Below are 11,632 nucleotides of genomic sequence, written 5' to 3'. Positions count from 1 at the left end.
GTCTAGAGTGTGTGGTTTTCTTATTTAACTTCATATTTGTTTGGAAACTTCCGCAGCAGACCACAAGCATTAGCTGATAAATTCAATTTCTTTAGTTAAACTGATGGAAATTAACAGGGCATTTAGTTATGATTATGTTACTATTGACTGTCTCTAAGGAGAAGCTATTTATTACTGTCAAAAGCAAACAAATGCAATGCGTTTCATTGTTTAAATGTAGTGTTTAATCATTAGCATTGTTGCACTTATATAAATATATGTTTGGCAGTAGGAGGTTGTATTTTTCTTCATAGCACACATATAATAATAATGACTTAGTAGAATCATATTCATTCTATTTCCATAAACCATATTCCACTTTTTTTAATGCTGTTGCAACTTTGAAGGGTTGCTAAATGGATGGCTGTAAGTCAAAGACTACCTGTTTAACTTCTTAATGGTTTATGCTCCAGGAGACTCAACATCGCCACTTATAGATAATTGGAATGATGTTACTTGATTTCTTCAATACTGATCAAGGGATTTTTTTAAAAAAAAAAATCAGAAATCAAAATCGTTTTATAGACCAGTACAATCTGCCTCCTGAACTACTCTCTGTTTTTACTTTGACTATATAAAGTCAGTGCCAGTCTACACTATTAATTCTTTCACCATCTCTTATTTTTAGGTTGTGCCATCCGATGAAAAGAAAAAGCAAGGCTGTCAGCGAGAGAACGAAACTTTAATACAAAGAAGGAAAGACCAAATGCAGCCTGGTGGAACCACAGTCAGTGTCACGGTGCCGTATCGTGTAGTTGATCAGCCTCTTAAACTCATGCCTCAAGACTGGTAAGAGAGAGAGCGTTTTGTTGCAATTGGTGTTGTCTTCCGCAACCAAATCTAAAATCAACACAGTTGCAAGTAATGTATTCTTAGTCATTGTTTTACTTTGATGCAGAGCCATCGGCTACCTCCTTACAGGCATAATTTGTTCACAGTTACGATGGTACTGAAAGGTCATTTGAATTCAGTCGTCACATAAATGGCCATCACAGCATCCCTGTGGTCACGTGACCAAAATTCAGGCATTTGGCAAAGAGCATGTGTTTACGACACAAGCAATAGTGGTGAATATCTGTGGCTCGAGTGTAGGAGGATGGTGAATGCTCATTCTCCGTGTTGTGTCCCGGCCTTCGCAGAAACAAGAATCAGACTCCACACAGGGAAAAGCCGCTTTTGAATTAAAGGCATTAAAATCCAGGCAAAAGCCCTGAAGCCATTGGTCTTATCAGCTTGTCACGATAATTGCAAGGCTGGGATGCAAGTTAAGTCAGTTCCAATGAACAGACCTCGGTCCTGGCAAGGCCGTCTTCGTCCCACGAAACACAATGAGCAACATCTCCAGAAAGCCAACGGTTGTCTGAGCCAAGATGGCCCCAGTGGTTATAGTGCAGCACAGCAGGCTACTTCAGCTGACTGCTAACTGCAGTTCGGCAGTTCGATTCCCCTTGGCTCAAGGTTGGCTCAGCCTTCCATCCTTCCGGGGTGGGTAAAATGAGGACTCAGATTGTTGGGGGCAATAAGCTGACTTTGCAAAACTGCTTAGAGAGGGCTGTAAAAACACTGTGAAGTGGTATATAAGTCTAAGTGCTATTGCTATTGTCTGCTAAGACCCACTCCCCTTCCTTCTATTTATTCCCGAGGCAGGGAGGGGCCATCCAGCATCCACGCTTCTTTTGTTTCCTGAGTTGACTCCTTGTCCTCTGTTGTTCACCTTTCCTATTTGCTCTGTGTCTCTGGAACAGGCCCCAGCTGTTCCTCCTCCTCACTCATTCCTGACTCCAAAGGCAGCTGCCTCTCTGGGGGCTGGGAAATACCGGATGGCCCTGGCTCTATCTCTGTCTCCAGATCCTGAGCATCCACCAGAGCCTTCCAGAGGCTCCAGAACTGAGCCAAGTTCTTCCCCAACCTTCTCATCATCCGAGTCTGCCGCCAGCTCCGCTGGCAGGCCACAAGACTCCGAGCTTCTGGATTGGTTTCCAGATGTTTCATTATCAGGTTAGGTAACATCTTCAGCAGAGATTTATGACTCTGTGAGTGACCCAGAATTATGTGATCACCATTTGTGACCTTCCCAGTGGGCTTCTGACAAAGCAGTAGTAGACTTATAGCAGTAGACTTATATACCGCTTCATAGGCCTTTCAGGCCTCTCTAAGCGGTTACAGAGAGTCAGCATATTGCCCCCAACAATCTGGGTCCTCATTTTACCCACCTCGGAAGGATGGAAGGCTGAGTCAACCCTGAGCCGGTGAGATTTGAACCGCTGACCTGCTGATCTAGCAGTAGCCTGCAGTGCTGCATTTAACCACTGCGCCACCTTGGCTCAAAGTCAATGAGGGAAGCCAAATATCCTTATTCACTGTATGATTCACTTAATAATAAAAAAGAGTCATAAAATTGGGCACCATTCACTTACACCCCTTAGTTTCCATTCCTAATTATGGTTGTAAGGGAAGAACTTCCAATAATACTGATTTCTTATACTTGGAACCTCGGTGAACATCAACTGGAACATGGCTCAGTTAAAAGCATGGTAAAGAATTGCATAGTAAACTTTGAGCTTTATAGGAATCTAGCTTAAATATATGGGGAAAAATATTTACAAGTAATATGGCATTTTTTGGCTTTCTTTGAGTTAGTAGAATCTGTCCCTGAATTCCCAGCTAACTGGCAAAAGGAAAGTTGAGTTCTCTTTCCCCAAATTACAGAATACATTGCATTGCATTTTTGCAGTAGCTCCAAAAAAGTAGTTTTCTGCTCATCATTTCACTACTCAATACTTTCTTTTCGTAATGATTTACCTATAATATTTTTATTCTAGCCATCAAGGAAAAATATTTCAAAGTGATTCACAAAAAAAAAGAAAACAATTCATTTATCATCTGAATTAAGATTATAAATTTATCTGTGGGAGGTTTTTTGTTTGTTTTCTGGTTTCAAAGAAGGTATTGAGCCAGTGGTTTCATCTTTAATATTCTCAAATGTAACAAAACGAGGATACCTTTGAATAAGTACACTTAATTATGAACAAAACATTTTGGTTTGAAACAGTAACAAAAAAAAATTAATGTTTCTAGGGTAATAGTTTTGTTCTTTCTCTTAATCCATTACTGAAGTTTTTTGTGACTGAAACCTGAGTGCTTCACTCTCTCTCTCTCTCTCTCTTTATTATCTGTATTTTAGGGATCGGGTGGTGGCTGTGTTTGTCCAGGGTCCCGCCTGGCAATTCAAGGGCTGGCCATGGTTACTACCTGACGGATCACCTGTGGATATTTTTGCAAAAAGTGAGGTTTTTACTTAGATGTAATTTTATGCAGTGTATTCATTCATAAATTATCTTTATTTATTATGTCTTGATGTTAAAGTCTGGTGCTACTGTCAAAGCTGATGTGGTCTCATTAAATATTCAGTTAGTTAGCAAACCCAGCTTGCAGTCCAGCTTCTATTTATTTATTTATTGTGTTTATATTGTACCTTACTTCTATGAGTGCAAGGAAGTGTACATGACCCTCCTTTAAAAACATTGTGAGGTAAATTGGGCTCAGAGAGACTGGCCCAGAGCCATCTGGGAAGCATCTATGACTGACCTTGAATTTTAACCTAGCTATTGAATGCAATAGAACCAATCAGATTGAGAATTGAGAAGTCAGGCTAAGAACTGGAAAAAGAACCAAGATGTAAGTAACCTCTGTGGGGTTTTCCCACTGCTTATCATAACGCAAGAAATCATTCTTGGAAACAGGAACACAGACGGTTGAAATGATAATAATGTAAATATTATCTCCAAACCAGTTCATAGGTTTGCTGCTAGAAATATGTAGCTCTTGACCTTCAAAAATGAAATCAAATGTTAATAAAGATAAACTGCTTCTTTCTAATATGAAGACTAACAGGGTTTTAAAGCATGTTTACCTATATCAAATTACAAGATTTATTGTAGACTGACATCTTTAAAAAATAAGAAAAAGAAGAGGAAATCATTTAAAAAAGCAATCCCCTGAAAGAGGAACCAAAGCAGTGGAGATCTCAAACAAAATTTCTTTATTGAAATACCCTAAAAGAATCAAACATGGAAGACCCTCAACTGTAGATGGCCAAAGAATTATACAATAGGTAGAAAAGATTCATGAGCAATCATGAAGAACCCCAACTCTGCATCAGTCATAAGACAATCATCAAATCTAACCTTGAAGCTTCAGGTTTTCTGTGAACGCTACATTTTTTAACCCAACAGTTGACATTGTTATTAATTATAATATACCCTTTTCATATTTCTTCACAAAATGCAAGTCTCTACCTTGTTACCTGCCTTCTCCTTTATTTCTCGGAGTCATTTGAAACTGAATTACAATATCAAAGGGCATTCTGAATCCCAACAAACTTTCTTAGTTCTATACAATCTTCTACTCATCCCAGGAAATACGATTTAAACATAAGCATTAAATTCTTAACTATGAAAATCTGCTTTTATAGACTTTTAACTTCGCAAGGATTACAATGAGATGCAAGAAGTCTAAATGCATTGTACAACTCTTTGGTTAGATCACATCTGCAGTATCTCACATCAGCATTTATGATAGCCAAAATCCTCTCCTAGGCCAGAGGTCTGCAGCTTTTGATCTTTAATCCCTCCATTTGTGGACTCTGCACTGTGTGCTCCTATAAAAATAATTTATTTTATCCCATTAGTCCACAGATGTTTGTGAGGAAGTTAACATTTGGAATGGAAACTTTTATATTTTGGCATTTTAACCAACATAAATGTTTTATTTGAATGCCATTTTAAAGGTCTAGTCACAATCACATGTTAATGCAAGTCTGTTGAACTTGAAGATCACTTTTGTGGATGGATTCTTATTCACAAAACGTTCCGTACTGAGAACATCTTTTTGATATTCGTAGATTTATTTGTTAAGTGCATACATTCGCCATTTAGATATAGGTAATATACTGTAAGTATATTTAATGTACTTCCTTTTTAAAGGAAAATTGGTGTCTAGAATATGAGATTAGACTTTTAACAAAATCGCTTAGAATATTCTTAATACACAAAGTTGATATATTTAATTTAAATTTGAATGGAAAAAAAAAACCACTTTTCCTATATCTGCTACCAGATATAATGCTCCCAGGTGGTGTGTGTGTGTGTGTGTGTGTGTGTGTGTGTGTGGTGTGTACAGTATATGTACAGTATATATAATGAAATACTTTGTCTTGATGGTTTGAATTCACAAGTAATATACTGTAGTGCGTTTTTGCTATTTAATACATTTTCCCATTTGGGTCGGATCCATCTCACAAATGTCAGTTGTGGGAGCTCTGTAAGCACAATTCTACTCAGAACAGTCCCATTACTGGAAAGAAGAGGCTGGCAATCTTTGACTATTTCTTCCTCCACCTTTGGATTATAACCATATTATTCAAATGTTTCTTGACTGATGTTGCTGTTTTCTGTACCAATAGTTCTCAATTGGTTATATGAGAATGTGAAATATAGCCATGTAAATTAGGAGTCTTTATATTGTTGATGAATATTAGTGTTAGGTTTTTTTTTTATTTCTTAGATGCTCAAGGTTGCATTCGTAGCATGTATCCCAAATTTTATTAAAACAATCCTATGAAGCAAGTTGGGCTGAGAGAAAGTAACTAACTCAAAGTCAGTTAATACCGTATTTTTGGAGTATAAGACGCACCTTTTTCCCTCAAAAAAGAGGCTGAAAATTTGGGTGCGTCTTGTACATTGAATACAGCATTTTTTGCCTCCCCAAACCCCACCCCCTTCACCAAAATGACTGTGCATAGCCTTTAGGAGGCTTTCAGAGTGCTCCTGGGGGCTGGGGAGGGCAGAAATGAGCAAAAAATGGGCCATTTTTTTTGCTCAATTCCCCACTACCACCACCAGGAACACTATAAGCCTCCTAAAGGCTATGCATGCCCTTTTTGACAAGAAAATGTGCCGTTTTTTGCTCCCCCCCCCAAGCATTCCTCAAGCCTCCTATTCATGCCCCTTTTGGGGAGATCTTCAGAGTGCAAAAACTTTTTTAAATTTACTTCTTTAAAATCTTGGTGCATCTTATACTCCGAAAAATACAGTAAATTTGCATAGTTAAGAGTGGACCTTGCTCCTCCTGCTCTTAGATGAACATCTTAACTACCAAGGGAAACATAGGAATTGATCATGTAATTGATAATCAATGAAGATGAAGAAATTACATGATCAATTCCTATGTTTCCCTTGGTAGTTAAGCTGTTCATCTAAAGCAGCAGAGGCAAACAACCTCTGATTATGTTTGATTCATCAATAATTCAGTTAATATTAATAAAATGTTTAGAATTTGATTGACTAAAATGTTGTCCACAGTTGAGCAGGTGAGCATGTAACTTCTACTTCCAGGTAAAAATCTCAACTGCCTGTAACAAATGTCATGATAAAAGACAGCCCAAAAAACAAAGGAATACTTCTTTATGAAAAGATGAAATAAAAATAAGCCACAAAGAATAATCCCGTAAGAAGCAAACAGACAATTCTAAAAACCCAGATGTAGGAATTGGAGTTGGGACTATTTCACAAAGAGTTGAAGTCTTTGTAGGGGCCTTTTGTTTTATTTTTAATCTGACAAAGACAAATGTTATCTTCTCAGAAATTAATAGCTTAACCATTAAGTAAGTAAGCTTAAGCTTTGAATATCTCCAGTCTTATTCCTCTGTGTCACCCTTTACATCAAGCTGGCCTTTGGAACAATGTGAAAAGCATTCCTCTGTGGGCTATAATGAACTATCAGGATTCAAGTGAAATGGAAGTACCAGACATTGAGATAGCCAGAAATGTCCATGTTACATAAATGGAACTTCTATTCAAGTCTGGTTGCATTCTCAAGTGATACCAGCACAGTGTCCTATTTACTCTGTCGTAATTCTTAAAAATGTATTTGGGTTTGGGAAATTATTGGTTCATTTTTCTGCCTTCTCTCTCATACAGTTAAAGCCTTTCATCTTAAGTATGATGAGGTTCGCCTAGATCCAAACGTCCAGAAATGGGATGTGACACTTTTAGAACTCAGTTATCATAAACGGCACTTGGACAGACCAGTCTTCCTGCGTTTCTGGGAAACATTGGACAGGTAAATATCCATTTGAAAGGGAAAGATACATGCGCGCTAGTCGTTCCCGGCTCTAGGGGCATTGCTCATTTCTGTTTCTAAGCCGAAGAACCAGCGCGGTCTGAAGACGTCCCCGTGGTCATGTGGCCAGCATGACTAAACGGCGCACAGAACACTGTTACCTTCCCACCAAGGGTGTTTCCTATTTTCTACTGGTATTTTTTACGTGTTTTTGAACTGCTAGGTTGGCAGAAGCTGGGACAAGTAACAGGAGCTCACTCCGTTACACGACGCTAGGGAATCAAAACACCGAACTGCCAACCTTTCTGATTGACAAGCTCAGCATCTTAGCCACTGAGCTACTGCGTCCCTTAATACAACTGTATTGTTATCTAAAGATCAGGAATCACTATTCAGATAAGAAAAGTCTTTATAAACTGTATATAAAAGCTGTGTTTTATTGCAACCCAGATTCATTATGGAGTCAGGTGACTTTATACATATATAAAATAAAAATGACACATTGGATTTTTTAATCCTGTATAAATTTAAATTATATAAATTATTATATATTTTATATAATATATTAACCTCCCAGAGTTATTTGGCAGAGCGAGATGGGTTACGTAATAAAGAAATAAATTTCAATATTTTGTAACTTCTAACACTCTACTTTAAAATTTATTATATGATTTTCTCCCTTAGTCCTTGTTTTAATGTCATTTGCAATACATATTATGAATTAATTCACTATGTGTATACATTTCATTAATAAGTTAGTATAGCATGAGGACTGCTCTAGAATGCTGCCTGCTTTATCAGGTTATTTACAAGTGCATTATATTGAGTTTCCATTTTTAAAAATAGTGGATCTCCACTCCATCATACTCTATATACAAAACTCTCCTATGTTTTCCCCCTTAATATAAAAAATGTCATGATAAAAACAAATGTACACTAGTTTGACTAGTTTTGGAAAACATAATACTAGTTCCCCGTCCTTTTCCAAAAATAATTTTAATCCAGAGAATCCCAGTCTATCTATATCTCTTTGATGAATTTGTTTAGCCATTAAGATTGGTCTCACAAAGGTGATTGTAAATTGGATTTTCTATTCTGGAATACTAGATTTCCCTTCCTAGAGACCCAGGTGCAATTTCATTTAAGTGACAAATGGATATATTGTTTTTGTGCGAGGTAGTTGTGGTCAGTCTCTAGTTTATTAACCACTTTGAGATTATTGGTTGAAGAACTGTACAAATATTATTAAATAAGTAGACCACCAATAAAAACAATAGAAGTTATGAAGTTAAATGGAAATTAAAAATAAATTTGTTGGGAAATAAAAGTCTTCTGTTGTAGAAAGTTCAACAAAGCATTTCTAAACAATATGCTAGGAAGCATGAAGATTTTTTTTTTCCCTTCTCTTCAATTGTGTCCGATTCTCAGCTTGGATGAGTCCCTATAATTTTCTTTGCAAGGTTTTTCAGAAGCTGTTTGCTTGTTTTCTTAGGGCTGAGAGAAAGGGACTGGTAGACACTCTTGGTTTCTAGCCTGATGCCTTAGTCACTATACACTATACTGGTTTTCAAAATGGATGATACTTAAATGTAATTATATTGCTTCTTTCCTCGCACAAATGGATATACTTTCTTGATTTTATCATTTTAATTGAATTGTGTTTTGAATTCTATAGATCATTTTTACCTTTTGAAAATTCATGCTTCTATTTGCAAATTTATGTAGGCAGCAGCGATGATAATATGGATTTTCTCTCCTTTATGTTGCAGGTATATGGTCAAGCATAAATCCCACTTAAGATTCTGAATTCTAGACTGCCATTTCATTTTGAAAACTCTTGTGATCCAGAAAGGAAAGAAAATCCCCTGTCAGCATTTGTGAAGAAGATTATTACAGAGAAAGAAGAAGTCATAATTCAACCTTTTATAAAACGTTGTTGGATCACCACGTTACAATGAAAGCCAACAGTTCTTCTCTATAACAAGCAAGGGATTTTGCTTAAAACTATTTTTTAATAACATAATAAGCCTTTTAGCCTGCAATTCAAATTGTATATTTTGATAGCAGCCATTTCTTTCCCATTTTGTTAAATTAGCAAACTTTTTACAATTACTTTTTTGTTCAATAGAATATAGGTTGATTTTCATGGAAGGTTACAAACTTATATGTGTATGTATATATAGAAATAGAGATGGATGTTCTAAACTACTTCGCTTCTAAGCATAGTTCTTGGTTCTTTGATTTATTGTTTCATTCGTGAAAAACATTTTGTTTTTATTGGTATTATCTTCTAGTCTAAAGAACTCTAGGAACTGAGCTAAGTGAAGATTGCTTTAGCTTAAACAGATTGTCAACCTGTATATGTATATTGTATATTCTTTCTGTCTTTGAAAAAAAAGGGAAAGGGAAAAAGAAAACTTTTCTTATGATGATAATTTACCAAAACTGTAAAAAGAGTCATTATGAGTACATTTGAAGTGCAACATTTTCCATGCAAATATTTTTTTTTTTAATTGTGTCTTCTTATGACCCCCATTTTGAAGTATATATGAAATGCTGTATAGACATTCTATTTGGGGCAACTGGGATTTTTAAAAATCAGAATTGGCAAAATCTATTCTTCTAATCCCAGAAGTTAACTGGTTTTTACCATTGGTAGGTATTACTACATTATTTTAACTCTATGAGAACCAGACGTGACTCCATAGAAGGAGCACATTTTACTGTACACCCAATCATTATCAACATGTTTCTTTCCAGATTTAGCACTGGTATAAAAAGAAGATGCAGCAGGAACTTTCCTTCTCAGGTTGTAAATCTGGTTATAAGGCAGGATCTTGCTCAATGTAATATCTCAATTGCAGGGAAAATGTAGATTCTCGCCCATTACAATAACGACTGCTCAGCATTTCCATTAAAAAAAATCAGTAACCAAAGAACATGTTTTACTTGATCAAGGAAGGAGCACAAGAGAGTAAGAAAATGTTATTTCTGTGTGTTTGTATTTTATAATATAGTTGCAGAATGCTGCATACGAGTCCACAGACAGAATTAACCTAATTGTTTACTTTGACCTGGATTTGGAGGGGGGGAATAATTTGGAGGGGGGGGGTTGAACCATGTTTTTATGCTGAGCATCTGACTAAAGTAAAATATTCTATATATTCTTCTTTAGTTTTGCTTTAGATCATTCTCTAAATGGTTTATCATGTAACATTTCCTAATGAAATGTGAACTTTTTAAATTTTTTCCTTCTAATGATTTTTAGGATATTCTGAATTCTTTTCATATTTATTTCTGGTACACTGAGACTGTGATTTCAATTTTATTGTAGTTACGGCAAGAATAAAGTTTTCAGCTTTTCAGGAAGGTTTTTCTGTTATGAGAATCCACAGTAATAGTATTTTTGAAAGTAAATCACTACAAAACTAGATAGGTGTACTACAACAGGAATGCAACATGTCTTCAATATAAAGGGGGGCTTCAGAAATCAAATTTAATACTGAATCTTCCAACACTTTTTTAGCACTATGAAGAACTAAAATTGCTCTTATCTTTAAATGTTGGAGTACAATAAAAACAGTTGTACAATGTGGAAAAAACTATAATGTGATGGTTTTAACATTTCATACAACTGTAATTTGAAAAACTGTCACTCCTGTGGATAGAAATTCAAAAGACTATAGTTTAAAGATGTTATTTTTCAGAGTGCTATTGGATCTTATTGTGTGAAGTAGTGTGTTACTTCATTGGAAAGGCAGATCCATCTAAGAATCACTTCTACTTCTGTAGCTTGTGATCAGAATGAATAGGGTAAACAGTACACACCCACGAGTCATTTAATCTCATTGTTTTTGAGAAAGAAGTGGCAGGTGTAACTCCTAAGTCTCTATTCAAAACTACTCAAGTGCAAAGCCTTGTTGCATATAATGCATGCTGTAATAAGTACACAGGAATCAGTATTAGAAGATGAGGTGATAGCATAGTTCAATTAACTATTGTAGCTAAGGAGAGACATAATTCAAGCTTGTTCTGACTCTGAAAACTAGAAAGCTTTATGCTGTATGAATTTCTTAAGAGATATCTGATGGCTCCTAGTTAGAATCTGAATGCCACAATGGATGAACCCTTAATTTAATCCGGTAGGACCATACGTACCCTCCCATAGCAAATAAATGTCTGCGCGTGCACAAGAGGGGACTTTTTCTCTTGACATAAATTATGATGGGAGAAGCCTGCTTACAATTGAATTTGTTCATAGCCCCTATTTTCCTATTATTTCAGTTAGTATAAAACAAATGGCTGATTCAGATCAGGCTATTATACATTCTTCCTTTAATTTCTCTCTCTCTTTGAGAATGAGTGATAGCCTTTGCCACTCACTGAAATGTGTGTAAATGTGTGTGTGTGTGTGTGTGTAGTGGCCCATGTGATATGAAATAATGTTGTGCAGTTGCAATCAATACCAATC

The 11,632-nt window shown here is 36.1% G+C and overlaps 1 protein-coding gene across 1 annotated transcript; it reads left to right on the top strand.

Annotated features, from left to right (window-relative positions):
* Nucleotides 1–399: 399 nt before the first annotated feature.
* On the top strand, nucleotides 400–10,567 carry LOC116514938 (parafibromin-like). Its single transcript, XM_032226785.1, has 5 exons — nucleotides 400–405; nucleotides 668–828; nucleotides 3,224–3,324; nucleotides 7,020–7,161; nucleotides 8,931–10,567. The coding sequence occupies exons 1-5, from the start codon at nucleotides 400–402 to the stop codon at nucleotides 8,965–8,967; spliced, it is 447 nt and encodes a 148-aa protein (XP_032082676.1). The 3' UTR covers nucleotides 8,968–10,567.
* The last annotated feature ends 1,065 nt before the right edge of the window (nucleotides 10,568–11,632 follow it).

The sequence above is a fragment of the Thamnophis elegans genome, chromosome 11 (genome assembly GCF_009769535.1).
Source record: "Thamnophis elegans isolate rThaEle1 chromosome 11, rThaEle1.pri, whole genome shotgun sequence".
NCBI classification, from domain to species: domain Eukaryota; kingdom Metazoa; phylum Chordata; class Lepidosauria; order Squamata; family Colubridae; genus Thamnophis; species Thamnophis elegans.
The sequence above is the reverse complement of the archived record's forward strand: the minus strand, read 5'-3'. Positions and strand labels throughout refer to the sequence as shown.